At 39.4% G+C, this 27,697-nt stretch overlaps 1 protein-coding gene across 2 annotated transcripts in view; it reads right to left on the bottom strand.

Annotated features, from left to right (window-relative positions):
- Positions 1-27,697, bottom strand: part of DPYD (dihydropyrimidine dehydrogenase) — a 329,324-nt gene that overhangs the window by 50,283 nt on the left and 251,344 nt on the right. For both annotated transcript variants that reach the window (XM_063165647.1, XM_063165648.1), the window contains exon 19: positions 10,802-10,944. In XM_063165647.1, coding sequence (XP_063021717.1) covers positions 10,802-10,944 — 143 coding nt within the window. The remainder of the gene's footprint in view (positions 1-10,801; positions 10,945-27,697) is intronic.

Here is a 27,697-nt window from a genome sequence, read left to right as displayed (position 1 = left end):
ACAGAGAAGCTTCCCCAGCACCAAGGGGATGGCTCAGAGAGACCTCAGAGAACCTGATTTTGGGGGCTGCAAGACAGATCTTGTTGATATACTGCACTCCAGCAACCCTGGGCAGTTGTGAGTGGCCAACAATGAAAGAGGAGAAAAAAGCTGAGAATCCATTAGGCACTTATCAGATGATGAGGGCACGACAGGAGATAAGAGCACTGTAAGGGATCCTTTAGGAATGTTATCCAATGCCTTAATTCCTAGCCTACTCAAATCTATTTTTCCTCCCTCCCCTTAAGTTCTCCAATGCCAATTAATGTATCTTCAATCCAAATAGCTAAACTGGGTGTTTGGGAGTGGGAAACTGGTGCTTATCAAGGGACCCCGAACGATGCAATTTCGTATCCCATGTGTCTGAGAAGGGAAATACAGAATAAATCAAGAATTTTCAGAAGGCTCACTGAGGTAACTGTGGGTTTTTTCCCTGTCAACCACCCCTAGAGGAATGGTTATATTTCCTTATCTCACTAAAGCATTCTGTCAGTTCTTGGAACTACAAAGTGAACCTTTATGCAGTAGGTGGGCACACACACTGATAAAAGTGCTGATCATGATCATCTTTCCTAAGAAAACAAATATGATTCCACATGCCTTGAGCATTGAGGATTCAGGGAAACAGCTTCATAATCAGCCATGTATAGCAAATTGTATCATTGTACTGCAGATCTACAAAATGAATGATAGCTTTGGAAGCAGATGAACTAACTCCCCTGTGTAAACAGTCCAATCACACATAGAGGTTCTACAACTATCTTTAAATACATGCTGAATATCACATCATATTTCATTTATTAACACCCAAAGGTCTCGCCTCTGTCTTGAAAGTACTGTTCTGGAAAATGAAATCCTTGAGGTCTCCCAGTGGCTCTGCAGCTGCTGGGACATCACCAGCTGTGTCAGGTAGATGTAGGTTTGTTTGACCCATTTCCACAAGCCATAACCTTCAGCTCCAAAGAAATTTTTATAGTAGGTGCCAATTAAGTCACTCAGATCTGGTAGTTTGATGATAAAAGTAATCAAGTGTTACACAGCAGTCTGAGTGTTTTTATGTTTTTGTTTTCTGAGAGCAAGCCAACAGGAACACCATCATCTCTAGAACTGAGTAGGTCTGTTATCCCATTTTTAGAAAGGTGTATTTGTCAGAGGTGAGTGTAGTTCTAGGAAAGCATGCTTTTCAGAAAAAAATGGTGTTCTGAAAATCATGTGGAAAAGAGTTTCAAAATTACCAATATGTGCTGTTTGACAACATGGAATGTAATGGCTCCATTTAACTTGAAAATGTCTGTTTTACAATCCAAGTTAATTGGAATGAAAAGGTCAAAACCAAAATATGTTGCAAAAAGACTGAAACAGATTTGATTCACCCAAATAATATTTTTGTCTTTAAATGTGTTAATTCCACACGTTTTTAGAATTTTGATTATCAGTCTAAACTGGAAAAGTTTTCCATGCTTAAACTTCCCTGTGACAGAATAACTATTTCCTCATCACAGGCAATAGCTGGTCTCATTAATGCCTAACAGATCCAGGATAGACCTTCAGTGTTCATCCCAGGGCACTCTGAATCAGACACAGCAGGAACTTGAGATCTATTCTGATTAAATGAAATTTGTCAATGAACAACAGTTCCCTCAAAGAAATTTTCAACAAATTCTAATGAGAACCATCTACTTTGGAACATCCTCCCATGACCAGAATTTTGAAAGCTGCAGACCTCTCAAAATCAAACAGAAAAGCAATTTTTCTATCTTGGAACCTCAATTCAGTCCTGCAATGATTAACCCCTCATCCTTGTGAGTCTTTCCCTCTAGTACTCTCACATTATATTTCAGCTAAAATTACTTTCATCCTCTATCAGCTTGCCTGTACGAATTTGTGCAGCAGCTGCTGTGTCCACTGAAGAGTGAGATTCATGTGAACAAAATAGTTCTGACCCTGCGAATCCTTCATGTCAGAGATAAAAACCCACTTCCACATTTCCTTAGGGATTGTTTTACCTATCTCCATCCAAATAATAAATATCAGCAAGAAAAGCAGCAACATAACTGATGATATTGAAGGAAGTTAAAGCCTTTCTTAAATGTACTGCCAGCTTCCAAAATGAGAGTTTAGAAAAACAATGCTTTCTCTGTTTCTTTTGTTCTAATTGCATGGATAAAAGAACCCCTCATCAGTCAGATCAAGCTGTGTCAGGGGGCTTGTGCTGTAACAGGAAAAAAATTATTGCTCCCTCCTTCCTGAGCAGAAAACCCATTTTTCTACAACTGGGAAAAGCAAAAGATCAGTGACCAAACTGCAGCTAGCCCAGCACCAAGGCCCAGCTGAGCTGCACAGCAGTGCATTGCTGTGCCAGGGTGGGCTCCAGGACCATGCCTGCCCTGAGCACAGCCTCTTCCACTGCTGGCTTCCCCTTTCCTCCTTTCACTGCCAGCTACAGCCTCTGCCTGAAAGATCAACAAAGCTGCTATAATATAGAAAGGAAAATTTCTTAAATGTGTTTTCCTTGTATGACTGACAGTGTTTCCAAGAACTTCTCTGTTGACAGAGCTTTGCAATACTGAATGTTTTACCTTCTCCCTTTTTGGAAAACAAGTTCCCTGCAGTTACAACACATATAACATAAAAAAAAAAACCCCCAAAAAAACCAAAAAAAAACCCAAAAACAACAACAAAAAAAAAAAAAAAAAAAAAAAAAACCAACAAAAACAAAAAAAAAAAAACCACCCTAAAAAAACATAACTCCACAGGAATTTTCCTAAGAAACTATTGGAGATGGCAGAAAGGAACGAAGACACAGCATTTTCCACTATGCTTATCTTGCTTTGTATTTATTTTCAATACCCAACTAGGAGCTGGCTACAGTTTCAGTTTCATTTTCCAGTCACCTCCACACATACTCAAGGGAACTCAATCTACAACAGAGCTAGCTTCATGTCTGAAAGCAACATGAGCTGAGTAAAACAACTTGCCTATAATTTGGTTAATCAACAATTAACCAAGCCTCTTGTGAAGAGTCATCTCCATGTTGCATTTACTTTGTACACTTTAAACAACACTCACTCGGTGTCAATTCACACCATGTGCTTTGTCCACATGGAGAACAGCTCTGTGCCTGTTCATGCAAGAGAGCAGCAGCACAAGTCCACATCAGCAGTGTGAATCCACCCCAAAAATAGGTGCAGCACTACTGGGCTTTCAAAGGACAAGCTATACTGTGGATCCTTAGGAGAGATGGAGAAAAATATATTGCCAAAGCAATTATTCTTCCCATCCCCTCAGTTGTGAAAGTCATTGTGTTGCCAGACCCAGAGGAGCAGGGTAGGAAAGGGGAGCAGGCCCACTGTCCCCAGGAGAACAAATCCCCTGCAGAGGCTGGGAATGACTGCTACAGGACAGCATTTGAACTGATGCTCAATTGACACCTAATTGTTGGTAAATAATTACTACCATACAGTGATAGCTGAAACTACTTTGCATGAGAATTCATTACAAGAATGACAAATAGCAATTGTTACAGAATGAGCTTTAATTCGTTCTTACAAATTTATGGAATAACAATCCTATCTATGCAGACTTCATTTACTAGCTGGTGAAATGAGCAGAAATAAAGGAAAACTAATAGATAATTCCCCTAAGCAGCTCCAAATGTAGAACTAATGCAAGACTACACAAAATAAAAGGCATTATTAGTGTTGAATTTAGTCTGTAACTTTACAATGTGCTAATTTGAATATTGCAACTTTTCATAAAAAAGTGGCAAAAACAACATGTAAGAATCAATAACGAAAATCTGTTCTAATTTGATGGGGTTTTTTACTACTAAAAGGAAAAAAACTTTATAGATTGTTTTTGTTTGACAAATTCTGATTTTCTTTAAAAGAAATTCTCACAGAAGATTCTCACTATCAATTAGCAATTTCTCTCCCAATAGTCTGTAAAGGAGCAAGTGTGGCAGTCCTCTAATTACTTTTTGTTTTATTAGCAAAGACAGACAGTTGAGAACAGGTTGAATTTCTGTAATTAGCACTGGGCTAGGGAAAAACCAGAAAATAACGAAATGTTTTCAGAAGTGAATGCTTGAATATGTCTGTCCCAACTCTTTTCTCTCTTTCACATTCATTTTTCTTAGGATTTTATGTCGACATGTTCAAACAGCACTTTGTTCCCTCTTTTGTTTCTGCATGTACTGCAAATTTCATCTCTGCAGAGAAGGGCCACTCCATTCAGTGCTGTATCCATTGAAGACTTTTCTCAGTGCGTGGCTCTGTGAGCAGTGGAGCTAATGATATCTGGCTTCCAGCAGCTCTGTGTCTCCTGGTTGGGTTCTCTGACGTCTAATAAGGTGTGACTGCCAATTAAAGCCTTTCCTGTGGCTGACACAGTGCTGTCCCATGTGGGCTCCCAGAGGTCTAATAAAGGTGAGCTCATAGTGTGCTTGTGCTTGCAGTGAAGGAATGCAGCTACTCTCTCTCCTCTGCCTTTTTTTTTGTTTCTCAAAATTTGTTAGAGTAAGACACTCTCCCTTCTGGCAAGTTTCAGTGAAAATGGCCACAAAAGCTCAAATGTGATGGAAGATACTCAAATGGATGTACAAATACCTATCAAGTTTCTTTGGAAATACAGTCTAAAACCTGCTCTTTCTACAGGAGACTACACTTATCTCAATCAAAGGACTTACCTCTGAAAAGTGGTTTTGCCTTAAGTGGCATTTTTTTTCTTAAAAATCTTAGTGGGTCTAAAGTACCATCCCTTGAATCTTGTCTCATATCATGTTGGTAGCCTGACACTGCATTCAGCAACCTATTTTCTCTCAATTTCAATCATGAGAGAAGAATCAGGTCTAGCACCTTAACTTCTCAGTGCCATGGGCAGCTTTGCACAGAAAGGTTTTGTTTTCTACCCCTAAAGCCACAGCCTGTGTCAGAAACCTCACTGTGCCCACCTGGTGCCCAAGTGTGCCTGTCCTTGGGCTCAGCAGCCCTTGGGGCACTCTGCCTGGCACAGAGCAAAGCCTGCAGCCCCTGTTCCCCCATGTGCCTTGTGAGGACAGGCGGGGGGCAGAGGCAGGGTGGGCTCCTTGGGAGCAGGAGAAGCACAGCCTTGTTCTGCACACCCATGGCACCCTGTGGCTGTCTGAGACCTGCAGCAATCCACCCGGCTTCATTCTCCTCATGCAGGGCTGAGACAAAGGACGCTTTGTCTGCATTCAAAATCATGGCTTTTCATTGCAAGACAAAGTATTTTTTTCCCAATGGTTATCAGTAGAAACTTAACCTGGAATTTCAAAACACAGGGCCAGCTCCCTCACTCCCCTGCTCTGCACTCCCATGATTTGAATGTCTTTTAGTTCTTCACTCTGCATTAAATGGCATGAATAGTAATTCCAGGCTGAGAATTTTTTGGCCTGATCTAATCCTCACTTAACTAAAGTATCAGAGTCTTCACTGACTTCAACAGACACTGACATGAGCTAAAAAGAAGAGTAATGAAGTGCATGGAGAACCACATCTCTACTCTGCAGTTCTGTAGCCATAAAAAAAATTACAGAGTTCCTTACAGAGTTTCACATTTGCACAAATACAATAAAAATACTGTCTCACAGATCAATTCCCATGATTTTGTGATGGAAAAGCCTGTTTATTCACACACAAAAGGCCATCCTGCTGCTATAAAAATCTCTCAGCTAAATGCTTCAGTAAAAAGGCTGCTGAAGAAAAAATAATAATCAAATTGTCCTGAATCTCTTGAGACTTTTGTTCCAAAGTGGTACCAACAAGAAGGCTTGTTGAAAATATTAAAAATCTACAAGCAGTCTCACAAAAACCACTGTGCTTCATGTTGGAGGGAGAGTTTATCCTACAGAGGCAAAACCCATCACTAATGCTTTCCTGTCATGGGCCGTCCCATTTCCAGAATGGTTTTGCTCTTCCTCAGATCCCCGAGGTCCCACCCACAGTGGTGCTGGGCAGGAGGGAAGGGCAGGGGGCAGGTCCAGCTCGTGGCAGCTCTGGGGCACACTGCCACCTCCTTCCCCTGCTGAGAGATGAGCAGGAACACGGGGCAAGGCTGGAGGCAGCAGGGCCACATGGGCTGGACACAGCATGGTGAGGACAAGAGCACAGCACCCACAGGAACAGCCCAGCCAGGACAAGAGGGAGATGAGGGAGGATGAAGGTGGATCCGAAAAAGGGCCCAGGGCAAAGCCACAGGCTGTCCCACAGAGAAGCAGCATTCCATGGGTGGATTTTGAATCATTGCTTACAGACATCCATGTCTGCATCACAGGACATGTGTGATCTCCATACTTTGTGAAGGAAAGACATTCATTTGAAAAGGAATGTATATTCTTTACATGAAAATGACCAATATTCCAGATGAACAAAGTATTCCATACCAGAAAATAGTGCTGAAAGGTTCTACCATGAAGCAAGTATAGTTTAGAAAGTACCCCTTTGTTCTACCTCTTTTTTTTTAGTTACATCTGCTAGAAATAATGACTACAGAATCTCTTTCAACAAAAGGTCATTTATGTCAATGGACAGAACACAGAGGATCAGATCACCTGCTGTAATTGCAAATTAATGCTCTACTGCTAATGCATTAACTACACAATATTGATCTACAATTGAATCATACAGGCTACTGTGAAGTGATTTTTACTTTAATATTTTTACGCTTTTATTGCTTTTTCCATAATGCATTTTCTCTTTCCGCTGGAATTTTCTATAATTGTTTCCCATTTTAATTTCCTGCAGCAAGATGACTTTAAAAAATTTATGTCTCTTTCAAAACCTTGCAAAAATCTAACAAACCATCAGTGTGACAGGGTAAATCACATACATGTTGCAAAACATGCAAAAAAAATTGATATACCTCTAATTTGGTAAATGTGGGCTTTAAAAAAAGCTTACTTAAATTACAAATAAAATATCTCACCCTCACTGGAAAATTGTAATGAAATGTATCACAGAGAGGTGCTTTCTAGATATTTCTGGAGCTCCTGGTATACAATGAGTGAAGGATTATCGTCATATTAAAATTGTTGGGTTTTTTTTTTAATTTTCATGCCTGTACTGAAAAAGGGTTCGTAGGTTCAGGTATGTTAAAAAACTACGGTGCTATGGAATCAGCTGACAAATGACTGAAATGTTTCAGCATCTTTCAGGAGAAATTAAAACACAAGTGGGGTCTTTTTGCAAGTGTTTCTGAAGTCCATAAAGTGGAAGAATGTTGTGTTCAATCACTGTCTAAAATCTTCAGCCCAGCTACTACTGACTACAATAACCTAGTTTGTTTTCCATACCTGCTGCAAAATCCCTCACATCCAAACCTTTTTGTGAACAACAATCAGATGTTGTCCTCCATCTTCTAAAGGAAGGGATAGGACATATTTTGATTCCTGAAACTCTCTCCCCCCATCATTTCCTAATATACCTGTTTAATACCACTCGAGGTGGTTATGGCACACAGCAAAATATGGCTTACCACCTGACTCCTGACTTGCATTCCCGTGTACGATGATTTTGCAAATGGAAAATAAATCTCCATGTTTTAAAAATAAAAGCATCTGGAAAAAATAATGGAGAACTGATTGCAGGTGAAACATCTGAAGAGGAAAACCTGATCTTGCTTTTAATGGAAGAACATTTATTATTCATAAACCTTTCCTCTAACAGATATGCTACACTGCAGTTCAATCAACTCACACAAAGCCTCCCTATTATCCCAGGCCATGAATGTCCTGCTGCCATGGCAGAGAAGACACTGGACATGTAGGGACACAAGGAGGAGAAGCCCAGTGGCCATGCAAGTGCTGCTGTGCCAGGCTCTCGAGCTGGGCTCCATGGATAGACCAGAGCCTGAGCTGCTCTGCAGTATGGGACCATGGGGAATGCTGGATGGTCTGGCAACCCCTGCCCTTCTCAGGCACTGCTGGGCAACAGGGTGGTGAGAGCAGTGAGACAGCCCAGTTTAAAGCCCTCTGTGCCTCTTTGGCACAGCTGAGCACAGAGGCTGCTCCATCACTGCCAAAGCCCAGGCTGCTTGCTTCCTGCCTCTGGATCAGTCATAAGGCATCCTTGTGGCTTTGAAAATGTGAAGTCAGATCACAAAATGTGCAGTGGTGTGTCAGTCTGAGTTCTCTTCAGAACCACCTCCAACAGTATCCAAAGCAGATACTTTGGATAAGGCTATCACACACATACAGAATTCCCCCACTACAGTCCCACCTCCTACCTGCTTAACTCAGGAACTTGCTATGCAGTGCATCTCAAATACTGAATCATTCAGTAGATCACTTCATTTGATGTTATCTACAAATCCTGTACTCACTCTGTATGTCAGTACTGAGCAAGCAGAAGTGAATGCCAAAGCTGTAGGCAACAGAGGTTGTGGCTGCTAAAGGAGCAAGTTGGGCATTTGATACCAAGGACACCTGTGAGATTGGGATTCAGGGAAAAGAATATTACCTTGTTAGAAGGAAAACAATGGAAATGATCCTCATTATCCTAATTAGGGTCCAAAGGCAACCTGTGAAGATGAGGCTTTTTCTGTTACAATGTATCTCATCTGAGAAGCAAATATGTTTCAGTCTAGTCCCAGAAAGTGCATTTCTTTAACGACTTTCTATAGAGATTACTCATTTCCTTCTCCCTTCCATCTGTCCTTCCCACCATAAGGGAAAGACTTACAGCCTGTATTCACAATCTAGCATGAAGCTTACTAAAGGTTTATTTTAAAATGGATGCAATTGAACTAGTTCAGATCCTTACCTACACAGCCACTTTAGAATCTATTTATCTGAGATCAGTTTAAACTACTTCCCTACTTTAGTGAAACAGAAATAAACCACTCAAACTGAGGATATTTTTGATCCAGAGGAGTTTAAAATCAGTTCTAGAGATGACTTAAATTAAACTGGTGAAACCTACGAACAAAATAAGACTTTTTCCAACATCTCTGGGAAAAATTTGTTGAAAAGAAAAGTTGTTCTGTACAGGGCAAAAGACCTGTATAAATCCAAGTCATTTGTGGAAGCCAGTTTCCAAGAATTTGATTACTACTAAAGAGAAAACAATAATTAATGTCTTGTAAATCAAATAGTCTTTTTCTCAAGCACTCACTGGGATGTCTGCATGAAATTATATTTCAGAATTTCCCATTACCATTGGGAAAAATCAACAGGAAAAGAAAAAATAAAAAAAAGCTACATAATCTATATATAAATAGAAGTCAAAAGGGACATTAAACTCCTTGATTTTTAGTCATCCAGAAACAGATACAGCAGACATAGAACAGAAAATCATTTCATTCTGTGTAATTCAGATCATGCAACATTGCTGCAGACAAAGCCATTGAAAGTGCAGCTCTATTAGCAATAACAAATTAAATGCATCTAAAGCTCTAAAAACAATCCTTGCCAATCCTATTTTTTTTGATAGACAAATGGTGCCCTGCAATTTGCAACATTACTTCATGTTTATATGGAAGAAGCTCTCAGACAATTGTGTACAAAAGGCCAATCTCTTATCTGTCCATGAAAAAGAAAAGTTTTAATCACTTTGATACAATTTAAAAAAAGGAAATGGTATTAATAAATCCAAGGAACACAGCAAGTCTATAAAAAAGGAACAGCCTTCTGCTTCAGCTCCCAGAGATGCTAACTTTGATGTGTATTAAAAAACCAACCAGACCAAAATATTGAGCTGGCTTTTTTTTTTTTTTTTTTTTTTTTTTTTTTTTTGTGAAACAGCAAACAAATGACTAATCGCAGCAGTCACTGTAGCTGTGTAAAAAGGATGGTCACACTGAATCTAATTTCAATGTCAAAGTGAATTGTGGGAATGAAACCACTCTAGTCATCCCATGGAGTGACACAAAGCCGACATTCACAGGCTCCACAGCTGCTGTTGTCTATGGTGGGACCCACAGATAAAGGGGATGAACATCTACCAGAATGCAACAATATACAATGGAACAATGGGACATAAAGACCACCTGCTCCTCAGCCAGTCTAACATGCATGCTGCAATGGTGCCCTGACATGCCTGGCAGAGGTAAGGGGCTGATTTTCAGCCAATTTCCTGGTGCCTATAATACGAGGCCACCAAGGCTTCCTTCCATGACAGGGACACACCAACCATTCCAGTGTGGCCAGCAGCTCAAACCAACCCTCAGGCAATGCAAACAGCCTGGCTGCTGAATGCAGCTGACACCTCGGTCCAGTGCAAGGCCAGCACCCCAGCAGTGGGTGCAGCACTACACCTCCTGTTCCAATGAACATCCCTAAGGGACACAGACGCCTCATAAACCAAAGTGACTTTAGCGTGGCTCCCTGAGAGACCAACACAGTGCTCTTTGGAAGCCCTCTCACCTTTTTCTTTGCAGAAAAGAAAAACTGAGAATACAGGAAGAACAGATAGGTCGAGATAAAATTTGTGTCAACCTGGTTTGTATGACAAGAGAGAGATATGTTTAAATTTTAAATAATTTAAGCTAGAGATAATAAGTCCTAACAAACTCATGGTTAGCCTTTTCCCAGACTGGTATTGGAACACCAAAAGCTTTCTTCTGGCAGCACCTCCTCCACCTCCTTGTGAAATGAATGTCTCTTAGCAAGCAGCATGAAGTGAAAAACATGAAAATTCTTCTCAATGGTAGAAACTCCACACTATGCGAATGCTTGAAAGGAAGCCACATTACGATCTTAATCACAGTTACCTGAACGTGAACATTTTAAAGAAAGAAGCAGTACCTGCAGGACAGAGGCCCCGCTGTGCAGGAACTGAAGCCCAGCCTCGGCAGAATCGATGCCTCCGGTGGCCAGGATGGGAAATCCTGGGAGAGCGCGGGCGATGGCGGACACTGCGCGCAGGGCGATGGGCCGGATGGCATTTCCTGCAGAAACCAGGACACGGCGTTAGCAACATCCCAGCAGGCCCTGATGGAACCTGCACATCCCTCATGCTGCAGCAACATCGGGAACTAACACCTAATCTGAGGTGCAAAGGTTATATTAATTTATAAACTGACACCAAGTGGGTTGTAAGTGGTATCAATGCTTGTACAGCAATTTATGCATGCAGCTGGAATACAGAAAATGGCAGAAACATTTGGATAAAAAATGCAAAGCTAGCTTGACCATTTTAGCTAATGCTCAAAAGAAAGACTAACCACGTCTGAGACAGAAAGCAATACTTTACAATACAATACACTGTAGATAAAAAGATCTATATTTCTACATAAAGAATCAGGTTGATTCTTTGAACCTAAATGCTGTCCAACTAAGAGCAAATATCTCATTTATATATGTTCACCTAAAAATTCTTTAAAAGTGCCATTTCACTGCACTTGACATTTAATAATTTATTTGTTTCCCCTTCTGCATGTCTGTAGATTAAGGAACTTCTTTAAGTAAGCCCCCTCTAACAATTAATATGATAGTCGAATTCTCAAAAGAAAAAAGTATATTCATTTATGGCAATATCTCTAAAACTGGAGCTCATATTTCAAATGGTACATAGAGGTTGAGTCAGACAATCCCCTGCTATATTTAGAGGATTATGATTATACTCTTAATACACTGTGTCTGCAGTGCATTTGTTTTGACTACATTCTACTGATGGTATGTAAGTATTAAAAATATGACTACAGATGCTGCTCATTAAATGATGGACAGCAGAGATAGATGACACTTTCAGTTATTTTTGAGGCTAGTTGGTATTTCTCTAGATAACCTCCACATTATTAAAATTTCTACTTAATTTAGAGAAGCTTTAGGATAATTTGATGCTATCATTGGGCAACAATAGTGTAAGAGAGGACACATCACTCCCAGAGGATCTGTATGGCTGTGGCTGTCAGACCATTTTTCCCCCTCAGTACTGCATGAAGTAACAGCAACTAAATTTTATGCACATGCAAGGGACAGCCTAACCCAAGATGCACTATTGATATGTTTTCAGGAAAACTAGAGCCTGATAGATAAAAATGTGAAATCTCATCAAAACTGCTTTAAAGAATCTAAGATCTCAACAGAACAGATCACAGAAAGGATCTGGAGGTGAGCAGGAAATTTCCCTATAACACTAGGAACTATTTCCCATTGTTTGGTCTGGATTGATTGCAATTTATTGGAAAGGAACAGAACAATTTTTTAGAAGAGGATGACTGCTAAGCGTCCAAAGAGCAAATATTATAACATAATTCATGGTCCAGTCTTAGAGACATGCTTGAGGAAAAAAAAAAAAAGGGAACCATGCTGTTTGCTCTGATAGATTTACAAATAAAGTCTTTTGGAAGGCATACAGGCCAAAACATACACTACACAGCCAAAACCACTGAAAGTCATCTCATAAAAAACAGTAGTTCAGGAAATTCTTCAAATATTCAGTTTTTGAAATTGAAGCTAGAAGTAAGCATCAGACTTGCTACATTGCTTTCAGCCTAACACAGCTCCAGAATCTCATTATGATGAGGTGTCTGTTTCTTAGAAAGATGAATGAATACAGACACTGCTAACTCTGAAATCATGTGGCTACAGGGAAATTTCTTCCCAATCTGCTTTGAGGCATGAAGGTTTGTATACTTCTAACCCCAATACAACTCTGAAGAGTTTGCTTTCAATTGGTTTTAAAGGCTTGTAGACCTTTGTCCTTAAAGATATCTTGTAGCAAAGAGTTGCACAGGAAAATATTTCCAGAATATAATTAGCCCCCTTCTCACTTAAATGACTGTCTCTGTACAGTGGTCAGTTCAGGAAAAGGACCAAATGACAGCTTATTTTAGGTTTCAGCACAACAGGTTATCAGAAAGGCTTTCATTCAGCCCAAAGAAATCAAGCATATGATTCAACGAAGTCTAGCAGAATTAGCAATGAGACTTAGAATTTAGTATGGAACACAGGTACTTCTTAGTACTAGCTGAATTTGGTATTCATAATATGAGTTATTACTTACATTTGGTGATTAGTAAATTAGTGATAAATTGGTATGATTGCAAAAGTATTCCATTCATTTATAATTCACCCAAATGAATTTAAAAACATTTCAGAAGTGCTTCTGATGAGAGTAAATAAATGGATGTAATGACAATCAGAGGCTTCACTAAGGTCTCACCATTTATCCCAGCATTTTTTTTATTAGTCTACTCATATGGAACAAGCACAACATAAGCTGAAGCCGTTCTCCCTTACATTTTTTCATCAACAGTTCAGAAGCTTCCCCCTCTGCAACAAAAGCTGCTGGGCTGGAATACAATGTGATTTCCTTGTGATACAGATAACACTGCCTAATGAAATGGTGAAACAACCCACCAGATTAAAGAAAAAAACTAATGCAAACAACAGAAACAATACTAATGCCAAGCTATTAAAAAAAAAGGCAAATCTAAAAAAAAAAAAAGAAATGAACACTCAATTTGACTAACAATCTCTATTTTCCTGCATTTTCATACAAGTAGGTAGGAAGGTAATAAATTCCATTATAGAGATTTGTGGAGAAGGAGTTTTTAAAAGGTTGAAATAAAGGAGATTTAATGCCAACTTTTAAAAGATCTGTAAGTAGTAGTGGGAATTTGCAGAACGTTTTCTGATAAATCCAATGGTATTTAAGAAGCTGAGATCCAAATCCAGCATGCATTTGAAAGACAGCTCACATACTAAAAGATAAGCATCTACCACATACTTTGACACGTTGGGATCTGTAATTCCACTAGTTAAGCACCCGTAGCTGAGGAAACTGCTGATATGGTACTCTCCTGATAGAAGTGCTACAGCTGCTACCAGATGCTAGATGTGGCTATCATTTACCTTGCTGTAAAATAATGAGATTTAATAAACAAAGTCCATTTATCAAGACCTCAGGCAAGCGAGTGAGATATAAAAATGAAAGACAGAAAAATACCTCATGGAGATGACATGCTACTCTGTTGAAAGCTACTCTTTCAGGTCTCATTAATTATGGAACAAATATTTGCTACTATGGAAAGCCATAAACAATGAAATAATTTTAAGATGTGAAAGTCCCTGATCTTTTTCTTGCCTTAAAACAAAGAGCTTTGGCTTTCTCTATTGTTTTGTTTTGATTTATAAAAAATAAGACTTTTCAGACTATCGGTGAAAGAAATCCAATAGTGAAAACACAACAGGAAGGAGAAGCAGAACATACATCAAGCAAATGTCTCCCCCTCCTCAGCACAGGTAGGCGGAGCTGCTCTTGTCCAGTGAGGACAGCAGGCTGATGACAAACTGATGAAAGATAATATACCTGCATATTTGTTTGTTTGTTTTTCCTTAGGAAGTAAAACACCCTTCACCAATGCCACAAGACACATGTTTTATTACGACTTCATAAGTACTAGGAGTCCTGAGAGGACTTGATCCTGTCAAACACTAAAAATGTTCACTAGATTGAGGATTGAGAGCCAAACTTTCCTCAAGAAAACTGGTGTTAAGTTTCAAGCACCCAGTAGCTTTGGGAATTCCTAGCAGAAACAATTCAGATCTGCTGATCCTACTGATCCACCAAGAGGAGAAAAAAAATCTCAGACATCTTGAATACTGGGCTATATTCTCACTTGCAATATACTGGAGCAATTTGATAGTTTAAAGTTTTCAATGCCTATATGAGGCCTTGAAGTAAAGATGATCCTGGTCCATTAAAAATCAGCCAACAGAGTCAATTCAGACTGATACTACTGAGACTGAATCTTGAAACAGTCTCAGTGGTCTTTATCAAACTCTCAATGAGCAAGAGAAACAGATTTTAAAGGAAAGCAAACTTTCATATCTTTGGATTGTATATCAACCCAAACCAAATATTTGTTTCTATGGATACTAGATGGAATAAAAATGAATTTGGGTCAATTTTTCACACTCTGTGCATTTTCAAGTAAAATTATTTTTTAATTTGCATTCTATTATATTACTAATTTTAGATTTAAACCACTGAGCCTGAATATTACAAAGAAGCAGCAGCTGACAAATAATATTTTACTAATAAGTCACCACTAAAGTCTGTGCTTCTAAAAAATGTAAGCCCCCAAATCTAAGCAACATCACCTTTTCTCCCTCTGTAGATACCTTCTTGGAAGAAAACTGACATGGTTATGTCCCACACTGTTAAAATTAATCATGCTAATGAAAAAAGAACCCAATGACAGCAAACAATAAACTTGGATGAAAAGCATTATGCAAGCAAAATGGTCTGGAAAAGTTCAGGCATCATAGATATCAATCCAATGCTTCGGAAAGTAAGTAGGTAAGAGAGTTTGGAGATCAGGGAAAAAGCCCAGGAAACATAATTCTTTGTTAAGACATTTTCTCCATAGTGTATATGCTGCCTAATACTGGCAGTCAAAGTACTTTACATGTTCTGCATTTGCAAACAGCCCAGGGAAAGCTGCAGGTTGCACACAAACCATTTCCCTCGCATTCCTTCCGACTGCACTCACTCTGCTCGCTCTTTCTTTCTGCCACCTGTAGGTGGCCACCATAAGCTACACTTATCAAATAACTCATTAGCAGGGTTTTCAATACTGTCATATCCAGATAATTAGCAATTTATTTAAATAACCAATTTCTGTGGAAATAATTGCCATGGAATGCCCTGAACCTACTTTTTATAAACTATAATAAAAGTGTTAAGATAATCCCTGACATTTGCAAATGCCATTAGTTCACCTTTCCTTTTGATAGTGCTATGGCATTATGTTTAAACAATTACCTGATAACGCGGCAGTTTAATGAAACAGTGTAGCAGACACATCCTTCAAAATGACCAGAAAATGCATTTATATGCAGAAGAAAACCCAGTGAACAGACGTGTTTAGAGAGAAAGACTACCCACAGTTGTTATGAGAGCTGCAAATGGGACACACAATATTTAGTGCAGTAAAAAATACAGAGAGTTCCCAGAAAGCAAGAGCAGGATGGACCTTGCCACAGCTTAAATGTTGCACAGCCCAGCACTTCTGAAGATCCAGAGATGATTCTTCTCACTGCTCCCTGTTTCCCTGCCTGGTCAGTCCTTCAGTCCATTATTACTCATTAATAGCATTTGCCAAAATCACTAACAATAATGTACTATTTCCTCAGGCTCTGGCTATTTCCAACTGAAAATTTTAGTTATTCATGTGCCAATGGAGAATTCAAGGGAATAGTCCTTTTATGGAACATCTCTGCATCAGTCAGCCTACACCATCAAACTTATGGCTACTCAAGGTTTCATGTTGTTCAAAAGTTCTGATGGGCAATGCACCAACTCCACCAAATCAATAGCAAAGGTTCTGCTGACTACAGACAAGACAGAACATTGTCACAAGACTTCAGAATAAAGTTAATGATTCTGCAGATTTGAAGGAACTTCTATCTAACTCTGCTATAGCAGGCTCTTGATACCCTATCAACTGACAGGATTTTTGTCAGCATATCATGACTACCTTGATACACTGATAGTGTGTCAATAGTTCTTCTGATAACCACTGAGCCTTCCTCTAAATTTCAAAGCTTACATCAGATGTGATTCTGTTTCTGATACAGACAGAATTGAATCAAACCTCTGAATGGAAAAAAGAGGCAATAATTTTGCTTCATATTTCCTTTAAAAAAATTTGTACTCAAATAGAAAAAAAAAAAACTCTTGAACTTCCATAATCACAGAGAAAAATCAGTGTCCTTTTTAGGGTTTAATTTTACCATTTTTAATTAATACTAATGATTATTTATGCTCTTTCAGCTAAAAATTCAGAAAATCACCAGAGTTCTCATTCAATAAATGTTTAGTACTCATCAGAGAATTCTCTCAATTAAAAAAGGCTAGAATCAGAGAAAGAGAGAGGGAAAAATTAAATTTTTCTTATCTGTAAATATTATTTATCCAAGGAGACCTGGGGGAATTTTCACTCATATCAAACTTCAATAGGAAAAACCAAGAGGACAGATACAAATTGTTTTGTGAATGCTGCAAGAAGTGGTTAAACATTTCCTAACAGAGCCATTCTCTCACTGAAAACTACAGATTCACAAAAAGTCGATACTTCTGGTCGTCAGCATGAAACCTAGCAAAGCATTTTCTGTTGCAATTCATCACATGTTCATTATTTAATTTCACTCATGGTTTTTGCTTTGGTTTGAGATGGAGCTGGAAACTGTCTGACAGAATGCTTTCCATGTTCTTTGGATGGCTCAGGAAGCTCTTTCTTTGCCTTGACTGCCTTGCTCTGGCTGCCCAGCCCGAGTCAGCTGCCCCAGTGTGGGGGGGCTGGTGCTGCTGCAGGAGGTCTGGCACCCCTGGCCAGGACAAACCCTGCCTGCTACCCAGAGAGAGCCAGGGCTAATCAATAAAAAAAACAATGATACAAGAGCAATGAAGAGGTAATAAAATAGTGCTAATGGCCAGGGTAAGCTCCTGACACAATACAAGGACAGGTGAATAGACCAGCATAAAAGCCAATAAAGATTTAGAAAATATTGCCCAGTTACCAGACAACATCACTGCAGCCATCTCAAAGGGACAAATGAGTTCCTGCTGAATCCTTCCCCTCAAAAGTGTGAGTAGTTCACTACTCACTTGCTGCCCTTTTATTCCAACGCAGAGACTGACATTTAACCTGAAGTGTGGCAGAAATGGTTCTGGCTGTTTACAGATGTGTTCAAAGGCAGCCCTGCCTCTGTCAGCCTCGGCAGCGCTACCTTTGTTTGAGCAGTTTTAACCTCCATAACAACCACCCCGGTCAACACGGCCCTGGAACCAGGAGGGGTGTGTGTGCCCACATGGCTGTGCCAGTGCTTTAGCACATACATAATTCTAACCGCAAAAAGGCAATTTAGTACAAGTAAGGACACACTGGAAGAGACATGACTGCCTGCTGAGCAGGGAATTGAGGTTCCTACATTGCATTTAAAAAGCCAAAATTACTGAAAAATGCAGTACAACAACTTTTCAGGCCATTTACAAAACCTGATTCATACCTTGTGCTGTTTAATAACCACTTGCATACGAAGTCCATCACAGAAAGGGATGCAGAACTTCAGAAACTATGGCAAACTGAAGAAACCAGGCCTGGACAACTAGAAAGCTCAGATAAAGTATTTCTTTCTTGCTTTACATAACTCAAGTTAATCATTGTCCTATTTTGAGGTTTATCTATTTTATTGTCTATCCCTCTATTTTATCTGTATCATCCAGTTGCTGTTATGCATAATAAACAATTTTATGTACCAATGTATTTAGATCTATTTATAGATACATAGATATATTAAAAATACATGACAAACACAAATTTTTGTGAGACAAAAGACTCAATTTGAGTAGAAAACACTGTATTTGCCTGTGCATTAGTGTCTACATAGATATCTACCACAGTATTATTACATATCCATATAATCTGTGTGAGTATATATATACATGCACACTCAGTAGATGTATTTCCATATTCACATATACATAAAACAGTGGATGACACGTCCCCTGATAAAACCTGTTATTTCAACACTTCAAGTGAAAAGTGTTAAAATAAATGGCTCATCACATACAATGTGTTAAAATAAATGTTTATTTCAACACTATGTGTATCATAGCCATTTATTTCAACACTTCCCATTTCTCAAGACTCGCACAACCAAGAGTAGGAGAACTGATAGCTATACCTAAGGTAGCTGAAGCACACAGCCCTACTCTGCTTGCCATAGGATGAGTAGGAAGTTACTTGACACTTTTTTTCCTCCCAGCAATAAATGGAAACTACCTACCTTGACTGTTTGTGGGGATCTGCATGTGCCTGTAAGCTGGTGGGCTGCGTCACCATTTGGAAAGAAGTGCCATACCAGAGTCTTCTGAGATATTTGGGAAGCAGGCTACAGCTACCAGGGTAGGTTTGAGAAAAGAAGCAAAGCATGGGGGCCTTTGAGAATTTCACTTTGCTGTTTCTGACTCTGACACAAAAGCTTCTGGGCAGACAAAGATTTATGAGATCAAGAGCAAAACCTAGAGCTGTTCATCCTGAGGGCTGGATGGGATGTGATTGTTGTAGGACCAGCTATATTCTGGTGATCAAATTATGAGTTAGAGAACATCTGGGTTCTCACTTTACCTGCAGAAAAAAGTTTATTGGGAGGGTTCTTCAGCTCAAGATCTACCTTAATTTTAATACAGAACCTGATGGGTCCTTGGACCAGCAATCTTCCATCTTTAGGTGGTTTCCAAAGCACAAATATAGTAATGGGGGCTTTGAGCAGTTAGGTTAGTGTCAGCAGCTGAACTTGCTCCTACAAGCTGAGCTCACACCTTACATTATAGGCCAGTGTTGGCTAGCACCAGTTTCTTTCTCTGCTTTATTTTGGGAGGAAGGCACAAGAAGCTGCCATTTTCTGGCAGCTCCCCCTGGAGCCAGAGGGCACTATGCCTTTATAGATCTAAGGGACAGAGGCAGGATAAGAATGAAAAAATTTAAATAATGCACGAAACCTCCACAAACCTTGAGTTCCCTCTGAGCAATATTTACCACTAACTTGCCTGTAATATTTTCTTACAGCTTTCCTCCTTTGAAAAACTTTAAAAGCATGATTAAAGATTTCCTAGGCCCTAGCAAGACAGTGTGGTTTTAAGAAGATAAACACTTGGAGGGGCATTCTCTTTTCTTTTTTTTGTACATTTTCTTCTCTGAAATTGCAGATCTGTTGGTCTGAATGGACAGAGCACAAACCCACAAAGCAAACTAATAAAAGTTCAGCAAAGACTTTGCAACCAGCATGCCCTATCAGAAGACTGTTCTGCAGCCAGACAACGATAAACTGAGATCACAGTTTCATCAGCTCACAAACAAATTCACTGCCTTGAGCCAAGCCACTTCACAGTGTTAGTTGCCTCTATTCAAACATGTCTCTTCCTGTAAAATTATTTTCCTCCCCATGTCACTTTTGTCAGGTAAATCACTACAACCATTTTGTAGTAGAATAGTCTACAATGCAATTAAAGCTCTCCAGAAAAAACCCACAGTGCTTTCAGCCTTTCACTTTCTTCAGATGTGATTAGTTCCAGAAAGAGCAGGTATCATCACTCCTTTGTAGGCACCGCAGGTTATAAGATTAGTCCTCAGAGGCTGGCAACACATAATAAAAGTGCTTTATTCATAAACATCAATCAGTTTCAAGAATGGCAGTTGCTCACAGAATGGAAATATTCAGCTAATAACTACTGTAGACATTAAAACACTGTATGACAGATATGTAGTGCTCATTACACCAGAACACTTTCTTATAATTATGCTTTCATAACCAGGAACATAAGTTTCTAAATATTCAGTTCCTTAGTCTTTGTTTGTTTTTTTTTTTAGGGTAGATATTTAAAAAATACTCTTTCCCCAGAGGGTGGATGGGCACTGGGACAGGCTCCCCAGGGCAGTGGTCACAGCACCATCCTGACAGAGCTCAAGAAGCATTTGAAAAATACCCTTGGGCACATGGTGTGACCCTTGGGGATGGTGCTGTGCAGGGCTGTCAGCTGGACTTGATGATCCTTGAGGGTCCCTTCCAATTCAGCACATTCTGTGATTTTTTTAAAATGAATTTAGAGGACAACACTTAGTTTTCCATGAATGAAAAAGACTCCCCTCCAACAGAGAGGTGATACCTTGGATTTAGCTGAAGCCTTAGATGTGCATGGATGACAATTTAGAATTTTCTTTTCTTCTTCTTTTTTATAACCTTCATGATTATAGGGAATTTCATGCCATTTCTTTAGCTGAGAACGTACTGAAAGCTGAAGTCAGTGGCATAATGAAAAGCAAAATAATTGCTTGTCCATGCTGTGTAAACTATTTGTGGAATAAAAGAAGCCCAAACCCTATTTGGAGAGGCCTTTACTAGCTCTGGATATATTACTGAGAGTTGCTAATTAAAACACGGTTATATCAGTCCTGCTTGTGACCAGCCACACAACTCAGTGCTGATTTCAAGAAGAAATTATACACCCATATCATAACTCTGCTTTCTGCATTAATAAAAAATAACAGCATTAATAGGCCTAAATATTCATTTGTTTGATGTATTCAGAGCAACAGAAGGGGGTGCAAGGGAATTTAGTGTATTGCTCTGTCAGATCACTTTAATTATCCAATGAGGGTAGCTCAGAGGGTGAGGGACTTAATTGATGTACTTACTCATCCCCTCAGCTTCCACTGAAGAAAAATGGTAGCAACACAACTCCTAAACTGCATTTGTTGGTCTTTAGTGATCAAAGTAAAGGCCAATTAACAGAAAGCCAGGGGCCCACAAAGTGTTTGTTGATTTTAAAATACTGATCAGAACACACACTGCTACTGTTAAACACACAGCAGCAGTATCTGGCACTTACACAGTGCCTTCTAGGAGAGGATGTCCAAATGCTATACAAGAGTATAATATTTTTATCTCCCAGAATAAAAAGTCTACACAGGCAGGCCTGGAAATGTGTGTAAAGAAAGCAATTCCACCTGAGCAGTTGGTCCTCCTGGTCACAAATCCCTTGTCCCAGAATGTCCTCTCACCCTTTTCTCTAAAACTGTTTGTAATTTAAAGGATAACTTTTTAGAAGTATGCTTTGTAAATCAACGTAAGCAGTCTCCTCTCAGAAGTAAATTACATCCTAATGTGCCAAGCATGTTATTCTGTGGGTTTTCATGGATGAGGTGTTATGCCCAGTCACACCACTGCCTCAAGCATGGAAATACAGGGGCTCACAGAAGCACACAGGACTGTGCTTGACTGTTGCTGTCACCCATAAAGGAATTATTTTCTCCATCCTTCCTATCTTTCTCTAACCTAAAAGAAAACATATATAATTCACTTTGGGGCCAGTATCTTTGGGAAAACTGTGTTGCTTCTGTGTTTTTCTTGATTATGTACAATTCTTAGAATTCTGAAGGTTATTTTTGGGCAAGCTATGTACATACCAAAATGAGGATATTTGAGCTATTGCTGACACAATACTCTGTATGGAAAACTCAAAGAGGAAGACTCACAAAAGCATAAATGCTCCATGTGAAACTCTAACACATCTGTTCAGCACTGGAAAGCCTGCATTTAAGTCCAAAGCACTAGAAAGCTGAGACAAGTGCATTTTTGGAATCAAAACAAATGACGGTAATTTAAGAAAATACTATGAAGCACACAAAGGCTGTACAATGCCATATGTTGCACAATGCATCTGGTAACCAATTTAATGTATATGCCAAGTTTACTAGAAGCCCAAATTGGCTTAAGTTCTTTACTCAGAAATTCAAAAAGTAAACTAAAAGCATTCCAAACATGGTGCTCTTACAATTAGTAAAAAAGTGGATTTTTCTTTTTACCTACAGAACACCCAAAAAATTAATCTCTTAAATTACCTCCCATAATGAATACACATCCAAACTTCACTTTTGATCAATAGCTTTCATAGACCCACAGTTTCAGGACATGGTTTGTTTTACAGTTTAAAAGATAAATGTGATTTTAAAATTATTTTATGCTCAATGTTTACTTCTGGCTTGTAGGTTTGAAATCATGAAGGTTTTATGCTGTCATTTGTGATTCTATACACAATACACTACTGAAGATGTCATCAAACACAGATGTATAACCAACCTTGCAAGTACTGTAGTCCTAAATCAAATATGAATCCACCGTTACAGTATTAAAAATACAGCAGAAATCCCTAATTCAAGTGGACAGTATCACCTATAAAGCCAAAATAAATGGTGTAGGATAATAGTTTCCAGACTTGGGTCACAGTGTCAATGCAGAGACTTGAGCTGTGCTAACTGACCAAGCTTGATCTTGCTTGCCAGAGCATGCTTGTCAATATTTAGCTCCCAGAGAGTATGTCATGAATCTTTACAAAAACTAGCATAAATACAAAATACTATAGCAGCTGCTGTGATCCTTTTTCTAACACTGAGATTAAATTGCTGAAATTTGTTTTGAGCTTTTTAAACCAGAAGATGTGTGCCATATACCTACTGTAACAAGAAAGTGAGAAACAGCATTAAGGGATTGCAATGCTGTTATTAGGGCTTTAAAATACATAAAAACACCAGATGTTTACATTAAGTGATTGGAAGATATTTTAATGCCAAGCTTAAAAATATCACTTTCTCCTGAAACATCAGATTAGAAAATGGACTGGGATAAAATAGCATACACCTGCATTTTCAAAAAGAGAAATCTAAGCTGCACCAGTAAACCCCACATCATTTAATTGCCTAACCACTGGAATTTCACTACAAAATGTAGGTGCACACTGCCTTAGGCATTTGACAGCAGTACATACACTAATATGTAAGGAATACACTAACCTCAAATTTCTGATGCATCAATGGAGCGAGAAAGGAAGCCACCTCTGAGAATCCTTACAGGGATGAGGAGGAAGCCTGGGAGTCTCCTAGTGAAGGGCCTGATGCTTGGGGGATAACCCTCAGCTGTAGCTGGCTAGCACCTCTGCTTCCATCTGCTGTGTTCCCTGAGCCTGGCCATTCTGGGACAGCCCCAGAGGACGCAGGGACACAGACACACGTGGCAGTGGCACAGCTCAGGAGGGCAACGCAGGGGGCACAGGCAGAAGAGAGCACCACTGCTGCCTGCCTTCTGTGCCAGCCTCATTGATGAGAAATAGAAAGAAACAGCAAAGGACAGAGGAGACAGCCCTGGAAAAGCCCAAGTTTGCAAAAGAGACTAAGAGTGATTTTTTTTTTTAGGACATTTTCATACTATCTGACTCTAACAGTAAGCTGGGGATGTCCTCAGAGCTGCAAAATATTAAGCCTGAAAGAAAAGAAAAATAAACACACCAGAAAGAAATCTTTGTGCCAGCCCCACTCAAAAGGGAACTCTGCACTAAAACTCCCCACAACAAGATGGAGCAAGACTTCTCTATGTCTGGCAGGGTTTACCTCCTTTCTGGATACCTGCCAAGAACGAATCATCTAAAATGATTTTATAAAAAAAGATGCAAACCACCTCTCCGTTATACCAATAAATCAGAATGTACCACATAGTAGATTTTTCTAATATTTCTTGACAAAGGAAGGCGCCAGGAGATCTTCCTTGGAAGTCTGAATTCTTCAGATCCCACCTTGAGTAAGTTCTGAAGAAATTTCTCCTTTTATACATAAGAAAAAGGAACAGATTCTTATGAGAATTGTTTGGCAGTACCTTCTCTGCAAGCACACAAAATTTATCAGTGCCTAGAATGACAAGATTTCTCTGATTACTCACTATTGAAAGCTAAGCAGCTCTTGAGTGGGCATGTATCCAAAAATTGGTGAAAACACTGCCAATTCTGGGGTACTCAAATAGGTGAGCAACTGACATGGCCATAAGAACATAAGTAGAGCAATAGCTGACAGGATTTAGATAAGCTTGGCCCAGGCAAAATCTGGACTGGAGTAACCACACATTCTTTTGGAAACCAACAGGTCACTCAATGGGGTCATGAAACATTTGTGAATGGACAGACACTGCTGCAACACAGCTGGCTATGTCTTCACTGACATGCCTGCTTGCAAAACCACACAGCTTTCTGCTCATTTTGAGCTGCCTGTAACAAAGTTCTTCACAGCATCAGCCTTGCCTCAGTGCTGAGTCAGGTGTGGTACCACACATTCTAGGGACACACCTCATGCCATTAAAAACACCTTCTCTTTGTATCTGCAATGGATTTCTCATTCTGGAACAGTGGGACACGCTCCTCAACAGCTCTCCCTCGGCTCTCACTTTTAACCCAAACAACAGTGGCTCAATCCCTGACTATGAGTGTCTTCTGGGATTTAAATGGAATTTAGGGAAGATGGTTACATGGTGCATGTTAATAGAAAAGACAATTTCAATTACCCAGCAATGCAGAAACTGCAAATTGATCATAAATTGGAAAAATGAATTCCAACAGCAGGTTCCCTAAAAGATTTTGTAGGATATGTTTGTTTATCCTGTGTGTGAGCAGGACATTTATACAGCTCATTGTATACAATGAGGTACTTGCATGAAAAGGCACATTAAAATGCAGATTCCCTAGCTGACTACTGTATATTAGATGCATTCTTTTGAAAGGTTAAAAAAAATGTTCTGATGGTTGTGATATACATTTATAAATGCTTCTGGTAATCATTTGCTAGGAATGAAGTGATGCCCAGTGAAATACAAATCCAGAATCTACCCAGTAAAACAAATCTGCTCTATTTTGTCTTCTGTATTTTACGTGTGAAGTTGGCATTAGGATTTATTCCTTATTCAAGCAGGATACTAGAAAATACAGAATGTTAGCAGGATTTAGGTGAATAAAGATGGTGAGTTCATAATAAATCATAGCTAACCAGTGGTAGCACTTGTCAAAGCTACATAGAAGCAGGACATCAGCACTAATGAGGTAAGCATATCCTTCTGAAGCTGATTGGTGTAAACAAATGCCTTGCATTTAAACTCGTTCCAAGGATAATTTCTTCATTTTTTTTCTAAACCCCTGTATCTGATTGTCAAAATATCCTGAAACAGGATTGCTCCCAGCAAGCACACCTTCTAGTAACTGTGAAACCTTCTCTTCAAGACACTGTGACCCATTTCTAAAGCACATCAATCAAGCACTTTGTAAGTGGTTGGAAAGGTGAGAGCCTCCATATCCTCACAGAGATGCACAAGCTGTTGAGGCTGCTGATCCAGAGGGAGGAGCTCGCACACAATAGAGAGGTTGGGGTGCTTTGGCAGCAGTGGTAGGATCCCCACAGAGATAGGAAAAGACAGTAGTCAGTCAGCCTATTCTGCAAGCACAGCTGTCCCACAGAGAGAAGGGAGAACAGGAAGAAGCTCCAGGCTAGTAAATGTTAAATAAGAAGTCATTTTCCTAATTATTTTTTAGCTCCTATTTTGATCTGTAAATGTGATGCTGGTTTTTTTTCATAAATGCAAAAAATGTGTTTATTCTCCACATGAGAATATGCCTCCACAGAATAAAGATGGGCTCTACAGACAACATATGCCACTTGGTGACTAGAGCAAATCAATATGCAAAGTAATACTGAAAAAAATCGACGTGCTTGTGACACACCAGGTCAAACTCAGGGGTTTTAACCACTGCTGATAAAATTGTTACTCAGAATTGTTTACAAATTCTACCAATTCTTGATTTGGTTTTGGGGTTTTTTTTTGAGGGGGGAGATTATAATTAGAGGTTCTACTCTGACTGACAGGTACAGTTTATAATTTCCACAGAAGGCATTTGTCTCATTGATCACTCTTAAGCACCACCTGTACCACAAGCCCTGCTGTTGATTCAGATCTGGAATAACAAGTCAGCAGGAAAGATGATTATGGGCCTTGCACCGTCAGCAACACAGACCTTGGAGCATCGACATGAAATCACATGAATTGGGCGCCTATTTACTTTGCCAGGTCTTTCATCTGCCTCCTACACTGAAGCTCCCTAAACTCTCATAACAAGTATACAGGTTTTAATCCATCATATACACACTGCAACAAAGCTTTGTACACCTACAAATCTGCTTGAACTCTGCCACTTGGAGCCATCTTCTTTGTGCTCCAGTCCATGACCACACACCTGTCACTTCTTCTGGAATGACAGAATGTACATGTGCATCACCTGCACACTGAGAGAGGAAAGCTTGCCTCATCCCTAATTTAGTGATCACCAGAGGAAGGTCAGCAGCCAGAGAGACCCTGCCAGCCAGCCATTGGGACAGCACAGGGCACACAGTTCTCCCAGCTTAGACACACTTTTGCAGTCAGCAGTAGCCTTTCAGCTGTGGAAAGGCTGGAGAATTATACTGCATGCCATCACAGTCTCTAGACCTCATTCAAGCATTATTTTGAAGTAAAAATAAATTTTGACTTCATTGTGAGTGTCTGTGGAGAGAGGTGAGCAAGACTGAGACCTGCTGAGACTTAATGGCAAACAAACCTAGCAGTAGACTTCACCAGAGCTTTTCTTGATTTTTATTATTTTAATTAATGTCCATTTGAAAATTTTGATAGTATTTTAATTCCTGTGTTAGAATAAACTAAAAAGTACTTAAATGCCAAGTATTTTTCAAATAAATAATTAATAGGATACTGAAAGTAATTAAATGACTTCTGAAATTAATTATAGCAATCTTTTTACAACATAAATATTTCAATTTTAAACACAATAATCTTCAAAAGACATGACACAAAAGAGATTTTTTGGGGGTGTGTCTTTGCTTAAAATTAGAACAGGTGATCCTAAGACACCTTTTCCCAGACCTGGCAGACATGGAAAGAATCAACTCATGCTAACGAAGTCACCACCAGTGGGTTTGATCTTGCTGATATTACCAGAAGGAAAGATTTTCGGCTCCTGACTGACTTACACCTCTTTATCAGGTCATAGTTTACCTGTGGTACATTCATCTATACCCATTACTGCAAATACAAGCCCCTGCTCCACCAACCTGCTTTGAAACACTTTTAAAACCTGCTTTGAAACATCTCTTTTACCTTCTCTTTTAATTTCCATTCTTTGTTAATCAGACTGTGTCTTCAAGAGGCTAACTATGAGAACACTCAGTACTTAATCATGTTAATCTATACCACTATATGAACAGATTTCCCATTTTATCTTCCTGCACCCAGAATAAACCTTCATGTTCTTTTTCCACAATCTATACT

Source organism: Melospiza melodia, chromosome 11 (genome assembly GCF_035770615.1).
Source record: "Melospiza melodia melodia isolate bMelMel2 chromosome 11, bMelMel2.pri, whole genome shotgun sequence".
Taxonomy (NCBI): Eukaryota; Metazoa; Chordata; class Aves; order Passeriformes; family Passerellidae; genus Melospiza; species Melospiza melodia.
The sequence above is the reverse complement of the archived record's forward strand: the minus strand, read 5'-3'. Positions and strand labels throughout refer to the sequence as shown.